General features: G+C 40.6%; 1 protein-coding gene across 1 annotated transcript; it reads left to right on the top strand.

Annotated features, from left to right (window-relative positions):
• The first annotated feature begins 233 nt into the window (after positions 1-233).
• On the top strand, positions 234-2,754 carry LOC118508373. The gene is made up of 3 exons (XM_036048108.1): positions 234-379; positions 476-680; positions 2,219-2,754. Exons 1-3 carry the CDS (start codon positions 366-368, stop codon positions 2,342-2,344), a joined length of 345 nt encoding a protein of 114 aa, XP_035904001.1. The 5' UTR covers positions 234-365; the 3' UTR covers positions 2,345-2,754.
• Positions 2,755-27,622: the final 24,868 nt, after the last annotated feature.

The following is a 27,622-nucleotide window of genomic DNA, read 5'->3' as shown; positions in this document are numbered from 1 at the left end:
AAGCTGGCGGGTTCGCGACTATTTTTCCAACGGCCCTTCCAACCATCTGTATGGTTTCCCTGGTGACGTACAATACGGATGCGAATGATCGATATTTGTATTTTGCAGCTAGGATAAGACATCCTTGACGATAGAGTGTGCGGGGGGGAGACAACTGTAAAGACGGGGTGGATGGGAATTTGAATTGAGGAACAAATAAATAATACCACCGTGAATCATTCGCATCGAACCGGGGAGGGTATTCCATGGTATAAAAGTGGTACGCTCGTCGTCGGTCAGGATGTATTCGGCTATCGGCAGCTAGTGTGATCGGTGTCGTCTAATAGTGTTCTGTCTAGCGTGAACGTGAACCCGTTGCAAACAGTATGAAATCCATCAGGTGAACCAAACAGCTCCAACATATTCACCGTCCGCTCGTTTGGTTGTGATAATGTGCTTTATTAAATGTATTGTTTCTATAATTGCGTCCCTCAAGCTCATCCGGACATCTGGTCGCGGCTAGTCTGTTCCTAGTGGTGGCACTCTGTGCAGTGGTGCTTCCGGTCCCGGGCTCCTGTCAGGTGACGTTTTCACGCGACTGGAATGCGGGAAAGCGTGCGATGCCTGACTCGGCCATTAACGGTGTGACCGAGTGTTCCGCCATCTGGCGGTCGGTGAACAATCTGTGCGCTGCGGTAACGGTGAGTTGGAGAACGAGGGAGTTGGTGTAATAGATACAGTGATGGGCAAAACTATAAGACTACCATACTATACATTTTTGAAACTAGTGCTTTTCATGTTTGGTATGGTAAATTTTTGCAATTAGATTAAAAAATATTATAACCGTGTTAGCTTGAGTCAAAAATTGAGAGTGTAACAAAAAGAAGAATATTGCGATAAGACAAGATATGTTAAGATGTAACTTATTTATTTATTATTTAATTCCTCATAATATTGTCTTCACTTCTTACACAAAAGCATGCTTAAGGCCAAGTGACATGGATTTAGACCTGTTAAAGTTTTTAGTGATTTAACAGAGCTTAGACGGTTAGGTGAATAAATCAACATAAAAAGGAATATTTTAGAAACTTGATAAAATCTATCTTAAAAAAACTTTTTGGCTGAGTTATTATCATGTGACAATTATCTTAAAATTCTAAAAGGTTTCAAGAGTTCATTATGCTGGGTAATAGTCCAGTAGCTGGGTGTTTAGTATCATTTGTTGTGGTTTTGTCACAATTGACTCGCTCCCATACCTTACTTTTTTTGTTATAAAGAAAAATTATTCTACCGAATAACATTAGCAATTGGTCAGAATACTGGTTTGCTCATAACATAAGGGAAAAACGAAGGCAATTCCTTGAAACTCTACACCGTAACCACACCTTAACACTTTTATAAAGCTAGGTTTTATTTTACAACTCGCCTCTGCATATTTGTCCAGCGATAATGACAGTGCTTTTTGGTGTTAATTAGTAATTGCTAGTTTACGGCAAATGTTTAGTTTTTAAAATCATAAAGGGTATCCTGAAGTTTATCGATGCTCTACATATGTTTCGACGAATGATGGTCTAATTTTAGTTTCGTTTCGAAATTTTTAATAGTCTCCGCGATATTATTTTGATTTTAATCCCATAGCTTTGAAAACCCCTCGTTGGGACTGTTGAAAAAAATAATGCGTTTAATTTACAGTCCACTGTTCACGACAGCTAGTTTAATATAAACTTACTATTATTTGTGTGAGGAATATATGAAGTTTTTAAAGTAAAATAATTATTATGGATGGAATGAATTGTTATCATAATGCAGGTGTTTCGAACTTGTGATTTTTTATTTATTTATTTTTTTACTTCCTGTATGTATAACTTCGTGCCCTTTTTAAATTATTTGATAAATACTTTTAAGTTTTGTATTTAATGTTTAAAAAACATAATTTTTTCAGATTTTTTGTTAAATTTAAAAGAAAACTCTCGAATAATTACTTTTCTTTCCATTTTCAACATGAAATGGTATCATAGTTCTATATTAGCTTTCATAAGCATCCGCTAGATGACGCTTCTACAAGCGGTGTGTGCCTTGGCTAAAAACCATTTAATTTGGGATATTTTCGAAGGGATATTTTTATTTAGGGTGAAACGGTCCATTATATCAAATCAGTTCTTCCAAAACATGCAGTTATTCTATCAAATAACAAAAATCTCTCTCTCTTTCTCTCTAATTGCGTACAATTTAATTTCAGAAAAACATCCAACACTTGACGCTCTGCGAAACGCGCTCGCTGCTCAAATCGCTGCAAACGGACGACTCGTCTATGGAGAGCAACAGTGGGAACAACCTGCCCATGTTTTCCAACAGCCATATCTAAGTTTAAATCGAATGTTTGAAATGATGGTGGAAAAAAGACTAACGTCGTGTTTTATCTATGGTAGTTTATAGCGTCAGTTTGCAAATGGGACATTTTGACTTACTTACTTTATTCTTAAAACTATTATCCAAGAACTAATTCCTCTCCTCCCGTACACCTTAAATATTAACTCCAATAAAATCAATCAGAATCCCTACTTATTTGTTGCTTCAAAAGAAAAAAAGCTTCTGATAGCACCTTTAACCCAGCATCAAGTCCACTAACAGTCCCATTGCATTCACAGTTTAGCATACAAATATCGTACCGTGTAATGTAAAGATGAAACACAAGATCAGAGCAAGCAACAAAAAAAAATCAATAAAAAAGTAAAATAAAAACAGCAAGAATAATAAACGTTTCAAAAAACAGAATACCCCACGATTGTACTCCGAGCAGCTTGTGGGTTTGATCGTCCCCAAACCCGAACCGAAAAGTTTCGTCAATTCTCACGTTTTGCTTTTAAGTTTTTTTTTTGTTATTTTTCTTCAATGACACCTTACAAAGGAAAATGCTTCACTCGTGCTCATGCGCCCCCGTTCCGTTCGTCCACTCCGGTGCGGGATTTCTTTTGGTCGGCACGGAAGAAACGCATGCCAGTGACGGCATTCAAGCACCGAAGCCCAAGCTCACAGCCCGGTTCTGTTCTGGGTTGCTCGAATGGGGTGAATTGAAAATTAATTTCTGTCAGAATAATATTTATTTTTCTTTTCCTACCATTTGGCCGGTATGGATGCGGTGTAAGCACCTCTTCGTCAGCGATTCGTGCTGACGATTAACACGATGATGAGTTCATTTTGGTGGTGTTATGTTTCGTTTGCGCAAGAAATGGATCGTAATTGGGATCGAAGGATAATTTTCTTAATATAGGAATCAGATGTCGATACAGGGTTTCACACACTAAAATAATTTGTTGTGGAATTTGCAATCATACAATGGAACTAAGTTCCACAGCTTAGCAATTAGATGTGAACTTTCTGCTTCTGAGTTTTTGGTCTGTCAGAGTCAGTCTTCGGCAGTCAGTCGGCAGGGCCGGTGATCAAATCCCATCCAAACCGCCTCATCGTACGTAGGACTGACTCTTCTGGTTAAAATTGTAACATATCAAATTTCCATTGGATCGTTGAGTTACATCACCACTAGTTTAACTCACCCTGAAATGCAAACTTAATTCGGTTTTATGCGAAAAATTGTGGGAAATATGACTTTAATCATCACCTACTTAATCCCATAGCTAAATGCAAAGCTCCTCAACCGAGTTGCAAATTTACCCTAACTGAATGCAACATTCAGAATGCAACATAGCCTTCCGCAACGAGGTTATAATATTCCACTATCCAGTTGAAACATTCCGCCTAGTAATTTAAAAACTACATTATATTTTGAAAACCCTGTAGTTGCGTAAATTTTACCCTAATTTTAAATGAAATTTTAAACAGAAGATTTTTGTAAGCAAATGACATATAAAAAAAATTAAAAAATTGTTTTATTTTTACAAAAAGTTTGAAATAATTTTTTTTTTTATTATTTTCCCAAATTTCATCTTAAAAATACATCATGCATATAGGTGGATAGATATGTGCTTTGTACGCACACAAGCAATAATTGTAAACCAGAGCTAACGCAACGCCCGATCGGCAACATGGCCGCTGGTTGCGTGATGATTATTAATGAGGGTCATATTATCGTCTTCCAAATGCTACCGCACGGAACCGCGAAGAAGGTTGGGCACGAACAAGTGAACAAGAGACAGAGAGAGAGAGAGAGAGAGACAGAGAGCAAGGTAAGAAGCCTTTTCTTCTTCTGCTGCTTTTGTCGAACGAATAGTCTAATGGACGTGATGGCAAACGACTCGGCCAGCAGGACTACTACTTGAACGATTAACTTCAACAGGGCACGATGACTCGAAGGAAGACTCCTGACACCAACACCACCAACAGGTACTTGCTATGCTTATGCCTAATGATTTCCAATCCAAACTGACGTCCGAACGAGCGACAATGTGAACAATGGTCTTTTTTTTTTTCTTTGCCTGTCTATTTTAAATGATTTGTGAGCGGCTGGTAGAGTGTAAAGTGCATCTTCAACCCGAAACCTGCCGACAGACAGGCCGCGAGCTGGATGCGAAATGATGGCCATCTGTGGAACACTGTCTAGTGGGCAGCCGCCGAGCATCTCTAGCTCCACTAGCCACATTATGTGCCCAGCATCTTACTCAGCAGGCAGGGAACAGGCAATGGATGGATGGACGATACTTCACCCGGGAAATGATCATTTAAATGTTGCACTCGAGATGTGCTTGCGCGGATGTTGGAAAGTCGAAGGAAAATAATAAAAGCCGCTCATTAATACCCGGTAGTCGATCGATCACAGCGTCTTCGGCAAATTCGGCGCTAATGGCGGCAGATCGTTTGTCGGCTGAAATAAGATGCGGCATCTGGACAAAAAAGCAGTACAACCAAACACTTGGGAAATGCTTTGGCCAAGAGCGGCTAAGCTGCTTGTGGGCGAGCACGGCGTTTGGTGTGGATGCAATTTAAAGCTAAGTTCTTATGAGTAATGATTGTTAATTTGCAATTTGAAATGCCAGGAAAAATTTATTCAGCTGTTAAGTATACACAACTTCAATTATGGTTTCTTAACATGGTACATCGTAACGATTTTTTCCATAACAAAGTACAAACATCCACATGTTTGAAACAAAAGGCGGTAATATTTATTTATTTATATTTCAATTATGACGGCAAGCGCTGTTTTGGTCAGCACCAAAAGGCGGTAAAAATTAATTAGAAAAATTAAAACAAAAATCACCACCACTTGAAACGATTCAGACATCAAGCTTTATTTTTTTTTATTTTTAGCGGTAGATGCGACGGCAGCGCTGGTCGTCACACGACAGCACCGGGGTTCAAGTATCATCTGGTCCGTTCTCCCATAGTGAGGATATACTGACTGACGATCCAACTATGCGGTGCCATAACAATAAGTCTACTTAGCCAAAAATGGCTGGCATGACCTTAAGAGGTCGGTACATCAAATTTACTCAACTCACAGGTTTACGATTTAATTTTTTTATCAAATTTCCTCTCAGGCAGCGTTTTCTCCAAGATCGGACTTTGAGTTCTGTCCCTAGCGTAGCTTTCTCCTTTATTTATACTAGCCTGTTCGCATCAAACATCCCTTTTACTATTCCTGATTCGTTAATTCTAATTAATAATTATTTATCCTAATTCCTATGTCTCCTGTTCTCTATTTTTTATTTATATTCTATTCTGGTGTAAATGCTACAGTAAAATATTATTAGTCTCTATCCTTACCAATACATCTATCATCTAGCTATAATTAATTCGTGAATAAAAAATGCGTATTGCATATACCGCAGGCGCTACATTGCAAAACAATAAATGAGACTTTAGCAGTATTTTGTTGATAAGACTACTGAAAAGCTTGTTAAACTTTAGTTTTTCTTACTTACCTAGATATTATTGCTTTTTTTCTGATACCGGCAATTATATTTGATAATCTTTTTTTTTTATTTATTCGTAAGGAACGGCCTGGTCGTATTGCTAATGATCAATTTTTCAATAAGCTAACAAAAAGTTTATTAAAGAATAAAGCGAAGGACTTAGCTACAGAAAATTTATAATTCGGATGATATTAAACTCTTTGATACAATTGATATAAAGATCATCCATTGGCAAGGTTATTTCTTTGTAAGATCATGTCTTATGGTTGGTCGTTGCCGTTGAAAACATTTCTTAAAGCCGAACCTGTAACATCCTATCGAAATTTAAGTTGTTTTGAGGTCTTTTCAACCGCATACGAGGTTTAATGGGGTTTGAACAATGTATTTTGCTTTATATTATATGACGGTCGCCCATTGTTATTATTATTAAAAACAACTGAAACTCAGCCTGTTCTTATCAGCTTAACAACTGAAAGTCAATTCTTTTCGCCTGATGTTGTCCTACAATCACGAGAGGATGTTTATGACTCTCCGTGACATGATTTTACCCGTGGTTGCATAGTTCGCCCTTGGGGCGGTCCGGTGGCTAAGGCGACAGCGGCGCCGGTCTTCACACGGCACAGCCGGGGTTCAAATCCCATCTAGACTGTCTCTCCCCGTCCGTAGGGCTGACTACTTTACGAGACCTGTCGAGGTTGTAGTGCCAAGGAAGAAGAAGAAGAAGAGAAGCGCATACTCAGTCCTGAGTACGGTGTTCCGGACTTTGATTTGATTCCGGTCCTGCCGTGTGCCCGTTGATTACAGGCAAGGAAATTACATTTAAAATGAACTGACTATTTTGTTGCCCGTTATATATGTGGTGAATATTAATTATTTTAAAGTTTTACATGAATTTTCCTCACAGCTGCGTACGTTATCCTGCACAATATTATTTGCCTAAGTACGCTTCTATTCGATATCTGCTCGAAGTCCTAATCCTATTCGAATTTAAAAAATCATACTTGTGAGGGTCTATTGAAGGACATTTTTAAAACTCATATTGAAATCGAGATTCATTGAATTAAACAAAACAGAATGCTAGACAATCCATAAAACAGAACAGCTCAACAAACGTATTACACTCTTATGCGTCTCGGAAAGTCGAATACTTTATCGAGTAAAGTACGCCTCCGAGCATGTTAAGATGGTCGTTTTTGCGTAAGGAACCTTTTAACAAGCATCTTGCCTCGCTTGTCAAAAATAAGTTCTTTTAAAAAGTAAGTTAAATGGCATTGCTTATTTACTAGCCAAAAAATGTTTTACTAAAGGACTTAAATAATAAAAAGATTTTTTTGTCTTTTAATAACTTTTTTTTTATTTCATTTTTTTATAGAAGCTATGGGTCTTTGAGACCTCATTCGTCTCTTTCCTCGGTACAGGTTGCTGATGCGTAAAAATCGGATGAGGCAGTTTTGCTGTTGTTTGTCGAGCTGATTGTATGATGGCTCAGTGACGGTATCAAGTTGGCAGGTGGCTCAGTGTGTTGTGGTAACTATTATTGAAACTTCAGCGTTTATACATTAAATTTAGACTACAAATATCTTCTATAAAATGATAGCATATGCTTTACGAAAAAAAACATAGATACAAAATTCAAAAAAGAATTGATATATTAACAATAAATTTAAAGTAGACATTTCCAAGTAAATGTAATTGTCTCAAAGTTACCAAAATTTGACTAATCACCAGGCAAATCAATTTAAAAATGTTCAAAATTTTCAATGCCATATTTGCAAGCCTGTTGCTATTATGAACCGCAAATTTATTCACGTTTAATTCATAACAATTCGTTATTATTTTAAACCCATATGCTTGTCTATAGTTTATCAACCTCCTTTACCTTGAATATCCTTTTTTAAAGTGACTTACTAATCGTTGCTAGTTCCCATCGGCTGTGACACCGCTAAACTATAAAGTTTATTCCTTCCCGGCCATCCGAGAACTGAAAAATCGCCCTCCTATCATTATGTCAACTTATTTTTGTTTATCCTCCATTAAAAGTAAACCTCATATTTTCTCCTTTCATCAGCCTCACATCTCCGAAAGCGCATTTTTCCTTTCTTTCTATGGGCCAACGAAAGACACCACGATTTACTGGTAAGCGCTTCCGAATTGATCGGCGACTGCGCCTCGGCAGCAGCAAATACTGGACGCAACGATACGGGCTCGCTGCGTGAATCAAACCCAATCAACTTTACATACGACGTTCCGAGTCTCAACCCTCTTAACTGCAAACCACGGCCTATAAAAAGGGTTCACCAAGTCATCGCTACCCCGAAAACGAACGGTAGCTGTGAGAGAGAACGATCGTTAGAAGGTCTCCAGGTTTCCACAGCAAGGGATCGCTCGGGAATGGCTGGTAAGAGCGCATCCATTTTAAATAATTATTTACGACGTGTGACTTTCGACCGTTCGAATATTCATCCCGAAAACGCGCACCGTATCGATGTCCATGTTTGGTGGCGTGTGTCTCGGTGGTAGATTTAATTATGGACCACCATCGGCTCGCTGCTTTAAGCTCGTGCCGGCGACGAGTGTTTGGTTTAAACGAAATGACCCGCGGGAGAAACAACAACATCAAAAAGCTAACGCCCGGTGGCAAACTTCATTATCCGGAATAATAATGATATTTATCATCATTAGAACAGTTCGAATTATCATCACACACCGTTTGCGTTTCATCACCCGCCCCGCCCTGCCCGCCGTTGTAACGCCCGCAGGTTTAAAAGAGAATTTGAAGGTTTCTTGAACGACGATGCTGCTACCGGATAGTGTGCGGTGGTCGTTTTCTTCTGCTGCTTCGAGCTGGGCGAATCCCTTTTCCGACAATGTAAATAAATCGTAAATTTTGTCAACAACGGTTTTATTTTCCTTCGTTGGATCACCCGGGAGCGCATAATCCGCTTCGGAACGAACGACGGCGACGAGTTGGCCGTTCGACGGTTAACCGAGCTGGACAGATTTAATGAGCCACCGGCACGGAAGCCGTGGTGAGATTCGATGAGAGTTTGAACAACTGGTAGCGGGAAGCTAAAGCTAGCAAGTCACAGGACCTGGACTTGTGCGTTTGATAGAATCTGGAAAGGAAGTCACATCCTGAGGCTATTATTCGGGCACCGATTTTTCTCCGTACTTCAAACGAAAACGGGTCTGCATCTGTTTGATCGATTTGACTTTTCATCTTGGGACACACGAAAATGCGTTTGCTTTTACAGCTGGCCGTTTGACGATTGACGTGTTTCAAGCATGATTGGGTGATTGATTTTCCAATGAGTGTCCTATATTTTCTAGCAGTATTGCCTTGGGCAAACTGTAACTATTAAGGCATGCTGGAACAATCTGGATCATGCTGTTGACTGGACAAGAGTTAGAGGCCCAGAGCTAAATTATCGAGGCTCCCATGACCGAACAATCAGCTAACAGGAAGATATTCTTTGAGGTATCTGCTTGTACCTCAGGGGTTCTACGTTGCTCTCAAACCATATAACCTCCTCTAAACCATCAAATGAATATCAGTGTAGGTGGCATAGAAAATGTTTGTTAAAGACGTAGAAGATTCTTTAGTAATATTTCAAAGTTTGTAAATTTATATCCATTATTGCTATTTATTATTGAAGTTTAGGACTTCACTAACAACACATTACTCCTCAAATAGAAAATGGAGAATTATTAACTTGTAACTACTGCAGTCTGAGGAAACTTCTTCACTCTAAATACCTGTCGCGACTGACGATGCTGGGACTGTACAGAACATGCATAGTCCCAGTACTCGCAATCGCCTCTGAGACAAGGACTCTGTCCAAAACTGACTAAGCCCTCTTAGCCGCGTTCGAGAGGAAGATGCTCAGAAGGATGTTAGGTCCAGCATATGTAGAAATGTGATAGAGGAGCAGTTACACTGACCAGTTCTACGAACTGTCTGATCTCACCATCGTGCTACTAATTAGACTCGCCAGGCTCCGGTGGGCTGGTCACGTCATGAGAATGACACCGGACAACCCAGCCCGTAAAGTCCTTTTAGGCCGTCCACACGGACAGAGGAGGCGTGGTAGGCCCAAACTGAGATGGAGTGATGGCGGTGATGCGTCCACAAGAACGACTAAGATTGCGTCCACAAGAAGACGGCCAAGACTAGGGCGAATTAGTTGTAGCGCAGAATAAGGGAGTAACTTCTTCTTTTTGGCTAGCTCAGGGTTGGGCACGTCGTAAAGAGACGGCCAGAGTCTTCTGGAGCTCAGGAGATTGTGGAGAATGTATTACACACGATTACCCAGAACAGAGCACCTTCGAATTTCGCTTCCTAAGTTGTGTTCTAAAACTACTATCGTGCCGAAGTAGTAGCAGAACTCCTTCGCCACCTCACGATAGTCGCCGTCAACTGATACTCTGCTTTCAAGCCACGATCAGAGCCTTCTATCACGATCACGAGCCTTCAGCAAACAGATACTCTGTCTTCATCGAATTGATCCTCAAACCATTCCTATGATTCTTTTCTAAACCCTCGCAGAAGTCCTACTGATGATGTCGATGTCATCCACGAAGCAGTTGGAAAGATCGAATGAAAATCGCGCCCCGAGTGTCGAAGACGTTTTCTAGGGCAAAGTTAATACTCTCTCGTTGCACTCAACAGCAACAGTTCCAGCTTCTCTTCCAGCTCACTATAATTGGCGGTATGTGCGAACAGGGCATGTGGAGAACGCGAATGAACTCTGAGCAAGCTGAGCTGTTTGACGGTACCCAAAGATGGAAGGATAAGATGGCCGAGGCGCGTGATGAAGATGCCAGGCTCATGTCCTACCAGGAAGGTGCTCGTTGGATGGAACAGATGGAGTCTACCCTGTCGGAGATCGGATGCAACCGTTGATGGAGCAGTGCAGCCCTGCGACTTGGTTTTGTCTTGTAGACGTGCTCTACTCTAAGAGTTATATAGCTTAAAAGGACTTAATTGAAGTTAATATTCGTGGTAGAAGAGATACAAAAGTGATAATCGATCATCGACACGATCAGCTGTATGCCTAGGCATATCCTCACAGACATATTACCTCTACAATTAATTAGGTCAAAGCAATAGGTACGAGAGTATTTATCAAGTACTTCCGAAATTATTTTCAAATTATATAGAAAACGTTAAAAGTGATTAGTTCCGAAGTTGTCCACGCATTCGCCACGCATATTTGAATATTGTGCTAGACCAATCGTCTGAAATTCCTTTCGTTGAAACCCTACTGTGTGTTGTACTAATCCCCAATAAAGGCAACGTCCCAGGAAAATTAATTCCTCAAGATATCCAATGTCCAAGCTATAGGGATAACACAAAACTGAAGCTAAGACAATTCCCTACGTAAACAAGCGCAAAATATGCTGGCCGAGAATGTCTGCAATGATTATCCCTGCCACTACCGGCCAGTCATAAATCCTTCCGGTTGTTGATGATTTCTAGATGAAATGACGAAAAAAAAACAAATCTTCTTCACCAATAAGCCTCTGTCTGGCAGGAGCAAATAAATGGAGAAAACCGAACAATCCTAATGTCGTACAGAGAGAAAGAGAGACTGAGAGAGAGAGAGTGTGACAAACCAAACAAAGAGGACAACGTTCAGAATTCTGGAAATCAATTTCCGCAGCTGTGGACTAAGGAGGAACAGCAAGCGAAAGGACATTAATTGTACGCACCGAAATCGATTCGATGGACATGTCCATACTTCTGTTCATGTTTTGGCCAAAAACATGAAGTCAATAGCCCAAATCACACTCACTGCTTTCCGTTTCGTTTTCTTTCTTCCTTTCACAGAGTAAAAGCAGCAGCATCAGCTATCCTTTTGCTGCTTACCAACCGGATGTTGTCCTGCACCTTGGTCTCGTGTATGCAGCAAAGCTAGAAAAAAAAGGTGACGAAGGTGTGTCGGGTGCGAAATGGTACGCCGCGGAGAAGATTAAGGGTATGTTATTGTTGTGCTAATTTCCCTTGCCGAGTTTCTTGTCCAATTAACAGAACCAACATCGGAAATCGATAGCCAACGGCACGAGGAAACAGGGATCTAGGGAAGCGGGCAGAAAAACCGGAACCAGAAATCCATATCGGAGGTCCTAAATCCGGATGAGCAGGATCTGTTTTTATTCTCCTCTCTTTGCTCCTTCCATCCCGGCCATGTGTGTATTTTTATGTTGATGGAATTACTGTTTGTGAGACAACAAGGACGAAGGTGGTGCTGTCCTCAGGGTCCGTCCTTTTCGCGCTATCCGCTTTGTGCTGCTGACTTATACCTTACCCTTGTAAGCGACCGCCGGAAGGTGGAAGTACCGAAATCACGATAATCTGGTGTGTTTGAACGTTTGATTGACTTTAGGACTTTGCTTGCCATTGTTGCCTTGCTGCTCGTTAGGTTTTGGTGTGTCCGTGCTGATGCACCACCTGATCATGCTGGGGACGGGGACATTTTATTGTGAGAATAATTTGAGTAGGATATTGCCTTTCAATTAATTATACAACGCATCTCCGAATTGCCTTTTGAATTCAGTTTTTGAAGCTTTATGATGCCTTATTGTACTGTATGAAAAATCGTTTATTAAATAAGACTATGATTGTTGCTCTTCTTAATGTGTTCGTCCATCAAAGTTTCGGCTTTTAAAGACTATTTCAACATCTGATAGATACTTTCATTGTTGGGACTTTCTATTTAAATGTCGTGTTGTTTTAATTCTACAGCTCCGTTAAACTGAGTTGTTTTTCTTAATACCCTTCTGAGTCTTAAATCTAATTCTTGTGTCTTAAGTCTAATCTTTCTGTGTCCTAAGTCTTATTTCAACAAATTATTTCAGTCAAGGACACAGTGTCTTAGCGGTCCTCTCAACTATTTATTGTATTTTGTGTAAGTCTTCTGAAGCAATATGAATATTTTGGGTAAAGGTTAGATATATTGAGGCAGTTTAATTAATCCCAGGCAATAATCAATTCGGCTTTTCTTTAATTTGTTTAGTTTTATTGATAAAAAAGTTAAAGCAGTAAATTGGAACTCTGGTCCTGGTAGTATACGATGTACCAGAGATTGATAAGCCAACCCGAAGACCTGATGACTTTGACGTTCCACTAGGGTCCAGTCGTAAAAAGGATGTGGCTACACGATGTAAATAACATGATGGACATGTTCAAATTGTACAACTGAGGACTTGGGACTCCAATTCGTCTTTTTAAAAGCAATAGATTATCGCTCAGCATTAGCTTAACGAACGAAGCTCGTGGATAAGATTTTGTTGGTGGTGAGCACTTCGATGATAGAAGAGTTTATGAAGAGTACTGCTCGGAAAGTTGATCATCCCCGGTCAGGATTCTCGAAGGCCATATTGAAAATCTACAGATATATTTTACCAGGTTTGCTATCCACAAACCCTTCCCATTATCATCCTTTGTTCCCGACCACCATTCACTTTCTAGACTTATTTTCCTCAGATTAAACAGCCTTCTTGGGTTAGAAAACTTGAGACCTAACAGATCTCTGAAGCATTTAATAGAGTGACAGCTGACAAACTTAAACACAGGACCATGATCCTTGATCAGAAGTAAAGATCTGGAAATCTTTGTAGTGTCACATTAGCGCTGCTGTTGCTAAGGTTCGTTAATGAACAAGGATGATTAAAATTCCGAACTAAACACATTGCTTGAGTTGGAAATCCCCGAATACATGCTCAATTTCCACAACGCATTCAGATGCCTTCGGACTGTGATCCACCAGCTTGCACATCGTCTGGCACCTAACATTACATCACTAACAGACTTCCAGTCCTATCAAAGTGGCTGTATTATACCCTTAAACTGGATTTGGAAAAAAAAAGTCTGAAGCATCGGATTATCATCAAATCAACGAACGATGCTGTACTTGCTGGAGCTTCACAAGGTTCCACTATGACTGTTGCTCCACAGGATGAATCTTACGCCCTTCACTAGACTCTGGAGCTGGATAGAGTGCTTGGAGCATACAGATGAGCCTATAGATCTTAGAGATCGTCTCAAAGTTTAACTTCCCATTTTAGAGCTAAGAGTATAGTTCGAAATAAAACGCCATGATGTTGAAATCGATCGCCACGAAAATAAAATTTATATCTACAGAATCGATTCATCCAGAAAACTAGATATATTATTTTGAATAGGGTTTCAAACATAAGAAACAAATCGATATAGCCCTCTTCATTATTCTATTAAGATCACTAAGCATTACCAAGCACTAAAGCCAGTACGCCTAGCATGTCCTACGATTACCATACATTCATGTTTTACACACACTTAAATTGCACCCCAACAGTTAAAATTCCAATAAAATCTAATAAATCCAACTTTGCGCTATAACCTATTTAAACGATAAATAACGGCATAATAGAGACTTCACATGAGTCGAATTATTCTCCTCTTTGCAGGATTGTAAAAGCCATTGTCATTCCAACTCGCTTTTGTACAGAGACACCCGTAAAACCTAAACCATAACTGGTGAGCATTTTAAACAGTTTTACGATCCCGTGCATCACCGTGTCGATCATGTCCAACACACAAAATGGATGACCCGCGGGAAGGACAGCAAAACGGTACCGTAGCTCCATGGCCCAGCCGGGAGCCCCTCTACAACCTTCGCTCTTGAGACGATCAACCGTGAGACCCGAAGCCGAGAGCTTTCTTCCTAGCTCTTCCAGACAGTACGACTTCATGTTTATTAGGCATTGTAAGGTAATTGGCTGTGCCGTGTTTACAGACATTCTTTAAGCTCATCAAGCATCAGCCAACACTGATCGATGGAATGGGTAAACATTTAAACAAAAATAAAACAAAACACGTTTCGTCGTGTTGTACCCGTGCGGACTCCATCCGGACAGAGAGCTGTTGTCGCGTCACATTTCTCACCTTCTGCCCGTTTTATGCCCCAAGTTGGTCCCGACTTTTGTCCAAATTTGTCATCGTTTGCTTCGAGTGTACAGCATCCTACGGGAGGTTTATGATGCTGCCGCTGCTGTTATAAAGCGAGGGCCAAAAGAATTCCATCGTTCATATTAACTCCCGCCCGGCAATGAAGCTGCTGACCTCTTTCGCCATATATTCGCCACTCCGCACATACATGCCCACTAAAAACGTTTGTTTGCGCTTTTATGTATGTAGCATATACACCCCCATTTTAATGAAAAGCACATACCACTTGAATGACTAACGATGGGGCAATAAATTATGCGCCAAAGGAAAATGATTACTGACAGGCGGGCCTCAGAACAAGAATTGGGGGCGCTCGGGAAAGACGCGTTGTCCTGTGGGCGTTGGGAGAGAACAGTTAGCTTTGGTAGGCTTTTTTGCTCCAGATTGAGAAACGGAGAAGGAAATAGAGTGCGTCACGCAAAAGAATGTTTTCCAACAACAAGGCGTGTAGCGAAAATTGGAGATTCTACCAAATTTCCCAACATCGAAGAAATGTTGTTTCTTCTTTATTTTTCTAGAATTAAAAATATTGCTTTCTATATATCGAGCTTGTATTTTTAGTTTAATCCTCTAAAAAGCAATTTTTAACATCGTCGGAGAGATTTCGCTTTTCCGAATACTTCGATCGATCCTCGGGTCCAATGGCGTTCATCAAACGCTGACGCTACGCCGACATCATCAATTCATGCCCACACGCGGCTAAACGTTTCGACCATTCCCCTCTTGCTTTTTCCACCGTTTTCTCCCTTTTGTTGTGTGTTCTTTGTGGCCCGTTCTGTGCTGGAAACCACTTAAGAAGCAAACCACGACGTGAGTCCAAGTGCGTCGTCCATCCGATAAGGTGTTTGAATGCATCGTCATTAAATCGATGGATATTCCACCACGGCCGTAGGCGGACGATCGAGCGAGAGGGCGGTTTAATTTGACTGTTAAAAAGAAGGAGGAGAATAGAAGGACCTAAGGAAGGGCTTTTATTGTTAAATAAATAGAAGTTTAAGATTATTTAAACAAGTTTGCTTAATAGAAAAATCTCGAGTAAAAGACGTTTAATATTAAAAGTCCTTAAAATTTAAATAAAGCAACTGACCTCTAGTAATTCTTCAAAAGTAGAAATAAATTTAAAACCAACACCTCGCTGAGTAAAGCTCCTCAAAGCGATTCCTTCCCAGCATCAAAACTTCCCAACGATTGATCCGTTTTATTGGGCGCGCTTGCTGGTCGGAAGTTTCGCAGGACATCCCTCCGATTTGGTTTATGTCCGTTTGCGCATTTTACGAGACTTGATTTAATGTGATTTGTTTGACATTTGCTTCGACTTTCCCTGCTCGACTGTCGACGACGATGGGGGAAGATTCAATCATCCAAGCATCGTCTGGCATGCTGATGCCTTCGTTCGCCCATGGCCAAGTGCTCTCTTGGTACTAGCGTGCGATGGTGAGTTATGAATATTGTTTGCCTGACGGCTCGGCTTTTCCCCGGTTCCTCCATTCCGGTGGAACCTCGGCAGCAGGCACAAGTTTAACGTTACGCCTCATTAACACCGTGTTTTGGGCTGCGTGCCAACGGGCAACAAACATCACCGGCGGGCAAGTCGTTATTGGTGAATGTTTTATTTCGCTTGTGGGAGGTGGTAAAGCAAATAGACGTTCAAAAGGAAGCATTTCTGTTTTTTCGTTAGAAAAGACAAGAGAGACAGGGAGAGAGAGAGAGAGAGAGAGAGAGAGAGCGAAATAGTTTAAGGAAATTGTAATTGGTACTATGAAATATTCATAAATGACAGTTGCAATGAAGTTAAAAGGGAGGATTTTAACTTTAATTTCTATTATCGTAGATTAAATCTAGGGAATATAAATACAAATAGAAAAATCAATTTAAGGCAATATAAATTTGGAAAAATGTAAACGGAATATTGATATCAGTATGTATAAACATTTACATACTGATATCAATATTCTATTCTCCGGGACTAAAATCCCATCAAGACGAGTAAAATCATGTCTTAGAAAGCCAGAAATGGCAGGCCGAGACCTATGATGGGCGTAGCTTCAAGGAAAAAAGCTATCAATATTATTTTTCATCTTCTTTTTCTTTGACATCCTGCACGACCTCTTAAGGTCATGTCTGGCTTTCTAGATTTAATGATACCACGTAGTTGGATAGTCAGTCCTCACTATCAGGGATCGGCTCAGGTGGGACTTGAACCTCAGTCCTGCCGTATGAAGACCGGCGCCGCAGTCGCATCCACCATCGGTCCGGCCCAATCAATTTTTATTTAAAAAAGAAATTATGTAGCTCAATAACAGAATGGAAAATAAGCGTAAATGTATTTTTTAAATCAAAAGTAATATTTCAAATTTTCTGCCTAAGATTCTTTCTGACAATGCTTTGTGAAATCAATTTCCACTGCTATCGATTTTAAATTGTTTTCTCTTTAAATTAAACATTAAACTGTATTGATTTCTCATCTTTCAAGATTTAACAAATTATTTCAAAATGTCAGCAGTAATTTAAATTTTTCTTTAGGACCATTCAGGCATAGAATGAAAATTTCTTTTACGTGGATATGAATTTTATTTTCGTGGCATTTGATTTCAACATCCTGGCGTTCAATTTGAACACCTTCTACTTCATTTACACTACAACCTAGGAAGGTTTGAAAGGGTTCTACCAATTTCTGACTTCCTGTGACTTTACTTTACCCGTAGCTAAATATCTAGCTAATCTCACATACGTACATAGTGATTTGAATCACGGTCCTGTCTTGTGAAGACCGGCGCCGTTATCGCCTCGGTTACCAAACTGCACCCGATCATGGCGGTGGACTCATGGATATCAACATCATGGCGTGTTCTTTTTAAACAGTTCTGGTGGGTTTTTTATTATTATTTGATGATTACTAATAACTCTTTGAAGTCTTACTAAGAATAAAATCTTTTATAAAACGTTTAAGCATCATTTTGTACCAAAGATACGTAACAATGGTGTTTTAAACCTAAACAAACGGCCTGTACTATCAGTCCGTAAGAATAAATTAATAAATAAATAAACGGCCTGTACTGGATAAATTCTGTTAAAACTCTATAAATGATTTGCACAAAAAGTAACTAATAAAACACACTATAACCTGCAAAACTGCAAAACGGATAAACTTCTGCATAATAGTCATGAATGAGTAGAATTTATAAAAAAATGAATTAAATTGTACATCGTGGGTAGAATATTCCTTAAGCCTATATTTAATTTTAATAATTTAATTTGATTTTTTATAATAAATCTAATCGTTTAAAATGCTATCAAATTTACCAAAACCAATTAATGAAAGAGAGAAATCGAACAAATCAGTATGGAAATTATAGGGAGAAGAGCATCATCGGATCATGCGCACCTATAGAAAATATAAATGATATACACTTAAATAAGATGTTCGCAACAAATCCATATAAATCAGATAAGCATATCACTTGATTGTTTATACCTCACTTAAAAATAATAAAAAATTAATTTAAAATTCAGCCCCGTAGAAACCGAATTCATGAAGAGTTAACATGCTTCATGACTAAATATATTTCCAAAGAAAAGTTATGAAACTTTTAGTTTGAAAAGTCTGTTTCTTATCTCAATACTCTTTGCAGCAATAGGAATATAAAAAGACCCCTATTAATTCTTTAAATGCCTTTATTATAGACAAAATGTCACTTGAACGTTTATTTCATCCACGCCTGTTGTCCTTCACTAGCATCATGTTCAACATCTGCGTGTCCCATCGGTAATTAGTCAGCAATATTTTCAGACAGAAGCCCACCTTTCTGCATTTTTTTTCCGAACATGACAAACCCCCCTTCCCCCCCTATCACTCGAGATATTACAATCCAGCGCATTAAGCAATCGAAACCGTCCCAACATCGTACCATCGTCATCTTGTTTAACCGAAAATCAAACGTAATCAACTTAAGAATGCATCTCATAAAATGGACTTTTTGTCATCGAAGCAGCACCACCCATTACCATTTTGATCCGTCCGATCCCCGGGTCCCGTGCTGAACATGCTCACGGACGCAGCGATGATACAGCACTTACTTCATGTCCCGAAATTAGATTACACGTTCGAGACGCAAACTGTCGTCCGGTAAAACGGGCCAGATCACGCTGGTCGCAAGAGTCGAACCCATAATCATCACCCTCGTTCGTTCGCCGAAGCGATCGTACCGAGGGCGCTCGATGCTCAGTAAGTGCACCGTTGGCCCTATCCCGTTCCGGTGCAACGGCACGAGGGAAGAATAAAACGCGTCGAAAATTGTGATAAATAGTGGAAACGTTTTAATAAAAATAAATCACATCCACACACTCACACACAAATTAAGCCATCGGGTCACGATGGCAGTGTGGCCGGCCCGGGATGACAGTGCCGATATTCCATTTAAATAAAAGCCTCTTCGCTCGTTTGATGAATTTTGCCATGTGCGTGTGCCCTACAACGTACATCAGTGGGAAAATCGGCTGGCAAGAGGGGTTTTCTAGCTGTTCGAGTAAAAACGAACCTATCTGCGCTCGGCTGCTTCCGGGTTGATTGAATTAGCAGAATCGGTTGAATGGCGCACCACTCAATAAATTGAATTTATAATCGAAAATTAATTGATCTCGATGAAGTGCGGGCACGGTTTTGTTTTCCAATCTCGCTAAACGATGCTTCCCCGGGGGCAACTGGCAGCTCGCTCGCTGGCTTTCATTTAGAAGTAATGCGTGTGATGGTTTTTTGTTTATGCTATCAAACTGGAATTATTTCAACAATGTTAACTATGTGTGATGGTGATTTATAGCTAATTCGTGACGAAGGTGATTGTGAGAGTCGTAGAAAGTAATCGTTTTAACGCTTTCAATAAAGCAAATTCAAGTTATTTTTGTGATTAAAATCAATTATATTTCTTTATTAGCGTTTTGGTTAGAAAGCTCGAGAGAGGTCTTTTTCTGCCAGTTCTGTGTTTCTAGACATAATTTACTGGGTATTAAATGTTGCGCACGAGACGATGTTCCGGATCGCCGGACCCTATGTTTTAACCCCGGTAAAAACCTTAAGATCCTTAATCATAATTGTCACCTGCTGTACTTATACCATCTCTTCTTTGTTTTTCGTCTGCATACGCCGCATAGGAAGAGTATAACTATAATAAGTTGCAGTAGGCTCATTTTGAATCACGTTCCAGCCTATCAGGCTTGAAGAAATGGGAATGACCCACATCATATGCCAGTTGAAAGTGGATGGAAAAATCTCTGAACCAAGGGTCTTGAACCGCCAATGAGAAGGTCTTGTTTGTCCTCTCTTCAACCTTACCCTTTAGTTACCCTTCCTTTACAGGCGAGTCTTGTTGGAGGAAACTTGGGAGACGATCTAGTGTAGGTCAATCTAGAACATGGTAGACGTTAATGTCATAGACATCATTTGTTTGAGGTTTTCCTTTATGGCAATAATTTATCTAAGGATCGACGAAGTGGCACAAAAAAAAATGGCTGAAGACTTACTTACTTACTAACTTATCAGGAGCTATAACAGCTTCTCAGTGTTGGCCTGCTGCAGCAAATCTCGATACCGCTCACGATCTAGCGTCGTCGTCTGCCAATCGTTTATCCCGGCCATTCTGGCGGACGCAGAAACGCCATCACTTCACCTCAATTTTAAAGACTCGAATGAGGTCTCAGACACCTAAGCTCCATCAAAGCTCCATAAAAAACTCCATCTCAGTTTGAGTCTACCATGCCGCACGAACGACCATGACCATGTCTACCATGAGAACGACTTAAAAGTACTTTACGATATGGGTCGTCTGGTGACATTTTCATGACATGACCAGCCTGTGAGATCACCGTACAGCTCGTAGAGCTCGTCATTGTAACAGCTCATCCATTGTCCTTCCACACATGCGGGGACAAATACCCTTCCGAGCATCTTCCTCACAAACGCGGCTAAGGGGGTTTTGTCAACTTTGGACAAAGTCCATGTCTCAGACGCGAATGTGAGTACTGGGTCTATACAAGTTCTATATGCACAGTACAGAATAGAAATGTTTATCTTTATCAGATCTATTATAGAATAGAACACTCTATTTTCTTATGAAACTTTTTCACTCAAAATACCTTTCGCGATGGGCGAATCTGTTCAAACTTGACGTACACTTCTTAGACATGTCGGAAAGGAAGATCTAAAAATTGAAAGTCCCATATGTGTCCCATAGACATGTCGGAAAGAAAGATTTCAAAATTGAAGGTCCCATATGTGTTCAAGGACTTTTGATGAGTCCCTCCAATGATGAATTCTAAGAGTATACTCTCAAGTCTCGGGCGAATTCGTCATAATAATCATAAAAGTGGGGCGATAGCAAAATAGCAATCAGTTTACAACTCTCCTCGAATGAACTCGGTTCATGTCTGCTTCGCTCCAACGCTCCATGACACCAGCACTCCTTACATCTCTCTACACCTGATTTCGCCACCAAAACCTCGATGTGTCGATGTGCCCTAGCCAGTACACTCCTGATCTGGCGCTCCGGATAATACTCGGATCTTTGTGGAGATGCTCCAGTTCGAGTTATCCGGCTCCGAATCCCATCTGGCTTTTCACGCATTGTTCTTGTTTCATACCACCGCTGGACGATTCAGCGTATTTTATACAGTGAACCGCCGTGTGTCAGAGGAGTTTTGTTGATCTCAGATGCTTTCAGAACCCGTAGTAGAGCCGGTTGCCCCACATGAGGCAATCGAATCGAGCCTTTGTAGACAAACTCCGTCGCTCATAACTCTGCTTCCTGATAAGGCCAAATCCCACATGGCCCAATGATGCGGAGGACTGCTTAGTACTGCGAGCTGATCATGCCATGAAATTGACACCGGGCAATCTAGCCAGTAACGTCCTAGTCCCGGACAGAGAGGAGATGCAGACGGCTCTAATTGAGATGGAGTGGTTGCATCTTCAAATACAGATTCGAGATAACGGACATCCGCCATTTTCACAGTATTTCCAAAATAGTTTCGTAATAGGTCCAAAATGTGAAAAATTTAATCAAAAAATTTGTATCTGGGTATCCGATCAACCCAAAAGGAGTTAAAGGATTATAATGTTTACGATTTTAGTTTCACCTTTGCGAATGGATTTTGTTTAATTTCCCTTAACAAGCGGGCTATATAATCTTACCCTTCTATAAAAGAGATTCTTCTTCTCCCCCATTGGCCGCTCCGTTGATTGGTCCCAGCTTGATCTAGTAAGCTGTAGATGATCGTTTTTGTTTTCGCTCTAGGACCACCAACGTTCAAACTGGGCTGTAGTGCACAGTGGGCAAGTTTGTATTGTAACTTTGGTAAAAAATAATATTTTTGTAATGTTGTGTAAATAAATTCCCCTCTTAAATTGTTGTTTTAAAAAACCTTTTTAAAATTTTTAGATTTAGATCTTATATTCATATGGTCAAGAGACCGCTACCACTGCCCAAAGTTCGGCCAGATTTCAAACACTTTACCGGGTATGATTGCTGGCGAGACTTTTTGCCCCCTTTGGTCAAGGTTCTCTCCCTCCCTAGGAAGGTGCTATCTATCCAGTGGATTATTCGTAGAAGGTGGCCCATAAATCTATCGCCATAAAACTTTTAATCGCCTTCCATTGGCGACGGTCGCGGTCGTACTGCCCGCTAAACAATTCTATTTCAATTAATATTTCCTATATCGCATCAATAAATTAACATAAAACCATCACCGTTCGTCTCGCCGTGCCATACGCATCAGCCGGCGGAAACTGTTGCTCAACTTGCTCCCGCCAAGCTATTTATGGACCCCCAGGACCTTCAAGGAATCCCCCTTCCCAGCGTGCGTGTCATTTATAGCACCGGCTTTCTCGCGCGATGACTCGGGGTGGCCACTTTCGTACGGCCCCATGTATGCTGGTGGCTGCTGTTCCATAATGTAAATCGCACATTTTAATAGTTTATTATTGGGGAGCCATATCACGCCTTCTAGTCCCTCGGACGATCCTTTCGCATCTTGGGCTGAGTTATTTTTATTTTATGATCCATCCATCGTTTTTGATCGATCCTGTTCATCATCATCATGGCAGCCGAAAGCTTAAGACGATATGGTCCGGTACCGGTCCGGTGGTGTGTGGAAAACGAACGAACAGGTCGTAATGGGAAGTGACAGAATGAGGAGATGATTAAATTTATGGCACATAGTTTACACGCTGTGGCGAAAAGAAAAAAAAGCCTTCGGTCGAGTCGGTCGATCGCAGAGTCAGCGGGGCAATTTAGCCTAACGAACGTACCATTTAAAACGCCGAGCTCATCATGATCATGAAAGCACGATCGTCTGCTGATGTTGGTCTGCCTTGGTCCGGACTATGAATTTGAAAATTGTTAATCGAATTCTATTGATTGTTGTCCATTTTTGGACTGCTCTAGCCCGTCCTAGTCCCGTGTGTGTGGCCCGGAGAGAAAACGCTGAACGAAAACGAGACACACAATAAAAACTAACACGCGGCAATAACGAGCTTCACCAATACAAAGTGTCATAAATCTTGCAGTTAAAAAAAGGGATTTAAGGATGATGGGGTTCCGATGGGTGAGTTGGTGGACAGTGTCGGGTGTAAGGCATATAGTTTTGTTTTTCCGCTATTTCGGAGCAGCAGGAAAGTTTTATGCACCGATTTAATCGCAACGCTGGCGGCACGAACACTAGCATAACACAGCAGCAAATCCTGCTCAAAAGCCGTTGTTATGATCGGTTTTGGGACGTGATCGATGGGATTTTATTTTTGTGTGCGTATATGGGTCTCCTATGCTTTGATCACTAATGCAATTATAATAAGAGCCTTATTTGCTTGCCGATACAGAATATCCCATCAGTTTTAATGCAGATTTATTTTTTATTAATTAAATAGGTTTCAATTTAATAGAAAACTCTTGTGTGAGCGATATTTTTAATACCTTTTTTCATGTAGGCTTTTGTGCTACTTATTCTCAAAGATAAATAACACTTAAAAAATAACATCAAGAATCCTCACCAAATCCTCTAAATATATCTAATGTAGATGTAGACGATCCAAGATCTATTCGCAAAAGTCTCTTAAACCATAGTTTATAAACACCAAAAGGGGAATACAACATTGATAGTTTCTCTGGAAAAATATATGAAGAAGTGTTGTCAAATCTGGATAAGACACTAATGGGAAGTCTGAGACGCAGATGTTAGGCGTTAGAGAATATTGAGCTACATTTTCCAGTATAAAGGTAGAAGTGATTGGTTTGTTAGTTTATAAAGATGTATAGAGTAATTTGACTTCAGTTGTCTTTTGTACTGTCGTTAGTGGTTGATTATTCGAAGAGTTAATTTAATGTATTGTTTAAATGTGGTTGTAAATGCCGATGCTTTTAAGAAACCGGATGATTTTTTGTTCTGATGAAGTCGGATAGAGTGTTGTTGGATAGGATAGTTTCGATGTTATGATCAAGTGGATCGTTGCTGGGTATATCCCGAGGTTTGGGCTATTAGGAGATGCTGGACTGTCATGTGATTGGTGGAGTGAATTTCTCCTTAAGATGCTAGTGTCTGTGTGAGGTTAGTGTGTCCTACCCGAATACGTGATAACACTCTTTGTACTCGGCTAGAGTCAGTATCTGTCCATGGCTCGGTGAAGAATTTTGCTGGTTCAGGTGTTAGAGACTGTGATTTTGGTCTAAACATGAAGGATGGTGTGGTGTTGTCGATATTCGGTTGTTTTCTACCTGAAATGGTGTGTTCGTGCCCTAGTTTCCAACGAGCCTTGAAACTTGTCTTGACTTGCCTTGGAAGGTCTTTGAGGTAGTGGATGTGTTGGATTTTTAAAGATCCTGTGTCAAGTGCACTTAGGACATTCCAGGTGGAACTGGACCCTGTTGCACTGTTTTGATACCTTTCCGGATGAAGTAGGTCTCAAAGCATCCTTTGGACATAGGTCTGTAAAATTATTGATTCTTCTTTGTGATGTTCCAAACAGTTTCAACTTCATCCGTTGCGACAGGTAATGTTTGTTGGAGATCAGAATCCTAGAGAGTATCTCGATATCTCTGCCGACTGTTAACTTCAAATAGGTGAAGTTTTGGACGACTTCAAAAGTTCAGAGTAGTGTTGTAACAAGTAGTTCATTTTAAAGATGAAAGAGCATCTGCTCGCGAACATAGGAGAGGTGAAGCTTTTCATTATCTCTCTCGGTGCGAAGAGCTATCTCATGACGTCATAGAGCTACCTCGTAAGGGTGAGGAGCTCGAAGAGTGCGAAGAGTTATCTCGTGGGGACAAAGAGCATGAAAAACTACTTTTTGAGGTTAGAGCTCCATAGTGATGGTAGAGTCTGACGTGAGCCTCAAAGTCTCCAACTTATTGAGGTGAGCCCTCCCTGGTACAACAGTTGCTCAGGTGGTGTCACTTTACTTTTAGTTTTTTCCTCCGTAATCTCCAAAGCGAGGATTTGCATCACCAACTCGATCCTTCGGTGAACCTCTTCTGAGAGCTTTTAAGAGGAGAGTCTTAAACCAAGGATGTTCAATTGAGCAAGGCAAACCAAGATCTTAATTAACTGTTGGAACTTGGTCTCCAAAGATTTCACTGCCGAGTCTATCTCTCTGGCGTAGGTCCTAGATAGTATCTAGAAGTCCAGAGTGTTTTCAATCCACCTTCAGCTGGAAAATGTTGAAGCCATTGTAGTTCTATCATGCTGGTTAAGCTTGAGCAGAATTTTAAAAGAGCTCGTAGAGTCTTTCGATTTTATCCTGACATATTTTTCGAGATGTGTGGGGAAGATCTGAAGAGTGGTTTACTTTTCATTTCGGAAGTCTCTCTGTCAGATTTCTACTATGTATCTATTCGACAAGCATTACAATTTAAGTGTTCTAGGAATTAAACAGTTGTTCAACTACACAAACATCATGCAATCGGAAAAACGTAGCATCGTCCATGTGTAACAAACGCAACCAAAACAAATCATTTCAAACAAATAAACTTACACATAGATTTGAATCCGTGCTATGATTTATCTTGCGCATCTTCATCCATTTCTTTCGTGCTTTCCGCCCCATTCCAGTACATACGTACGTAAGCACAAACACAAAACAATGTTCCATTTTGTAGCAAATTTGATTTGATTTCTTTCGGCATTCTACTGCAGCCCATCCTTCGACTCTTCCATACCTCCCCCTTCCAAGTAAATCTTCCTGAACCCCTCCCCGAGACTCACCTCTGTGAGTGAGGCGCGAAAACGAACTGCCACAAAAGGCATCTGGGCGATATTGGATACTCAAGCAACAAAAAAATGAAAAACAAACCTCCTCCTCACACACACACACACGGGCGCGAAACGAAACGATAAATCTTTTGGCGAAACAATTTTTCACCGTACACCCGGGGCCACCGTCACCGTAGCCCCCCGCACGTCAGGACGTCTCCGAGGGACGCGTGTATGATTTTTCGCAATAAATTTTGCATACCAGCAACCGATGAGACCGCCCCAGCGTTGGACGAGGTTGAGAATCTGCCGAACTGGTATCCCTTCTGTCACCGTTTTGCTCGTGATTCCACTCAAGGAATGCCACGCTTGAAGTCCACACTGGTGTTGAGGTATGAATGTAGAAAAATCATAATGCCATACCGTGGGGCCTGCCGATGGGAGAGGCTTCGCGATTCGATCGGCAGGACGACGGGTAATTTTTCATCGACGATTCGATCGGCTGTCAAAAACTGTCAGAAATCGAACCGGAAGCACACGGAAAGTAGTTGAAGCGGTAGGCATGCCGGATCGATCGATTTTCGGCACACGATTTCTTACGATCCCAGCACGTACCGCAAAGCGATTCGTGGAGAATGTTAAAAATGTGTTCCGAAGATGTGTGAATGTCCATCGTTCCTTGTGCTGTGTGTGTCTTTTTATTCTCCTTTTTCGAATAAGGCTTTGTTGTTTTTGGATGTAACAACAAATGAAAGCCTTGTTCTAATTTTCTAGCAATAAAACCCTATGAGATGATATTGATCTTGTCCTTGGGCATTATAACCTCAGGAAGTCTTGAAATGCCTATTCTAGATAACACTCACGTTAACCGTCGTCAACCAATCTAATCTCCAGTCTTTTCTAGAGGACGCATCATCCCCATCACTTCATCTTTATTAGGATATACCACGCCTCCTCTGTCCATGTGGATGTTCTCAAATCGTTTTAAACACTACAGATTGGATGTTCGGTACCATTCTCATGACGTGACCAGGCTAGTCTGATTCGCTTAACAATCGCGAGTTCCCTTTACTTTTCGTAGAGCTCGTCATTGTAAAGGCTCCTCAATTGACCTTACACACAAACAGAGCTAAAAATCCTTCTGAGCGCAGGATTTTTTAGGCTTAAACACAAGTTCTAGACTTAAGTGACGAAAACCAGTATTTGTTAGTAGGACCATTAGGTGATCCGATGTCAGTTGCTCAGTGATGTAGTTTGGAGCGTTGTTTGGATGTAGTTTGAACCATTGAAGAGCCTCAAACCACTCATGCTTGAGTTTCATTCCGTTTGACTTTAACATTTCCAGACTTTAATTTTATTATTTTTTGTTTAAATTAATGAGAAAACCTCCCTGATAATCTGCCACGGTAGGTCACCAAAAATTGTAGGAACAATTCTAGGTTCATCAGAATCAGAATGATATCACATGGCAAAAAGATTAGTTTTGAGAGAAAGTCTTTTTTAGCTTCTGACCCTTAAAGATCTTAACAGAAACACCTCAGCTATCTTTTAAAAA

Source organism: Anopheles stephensi, chromosome 2 (genome assembly GCF_013141755.1).
Source record: "Anopheles stephensi strain Indian chromosome 2, UCI_ANSTEP_V1.0, whole genome shotgun sequence".
Lineage (NCBI taxonomy): Eukaryota > Metazoa > Arthropoda > Insecta > Diptera > Culicidae > Anopheles > Anopheles stephensi.
This window is presented reverse-complemented; position numbering and strand designations above follow the sequence as displayed.

Excerpts from the sequence above, each read along its gene's own strand:
- LOC118508373 (XM_036048108.1), top strand. Across the intron at positions 681-2,218 it reads ATCTGTGCGCTGCGGTAACG|AAAAACATCCAACACTTGAC; the intron begins GTGAGTTGGAGA and ends ATTTAATTTCAG.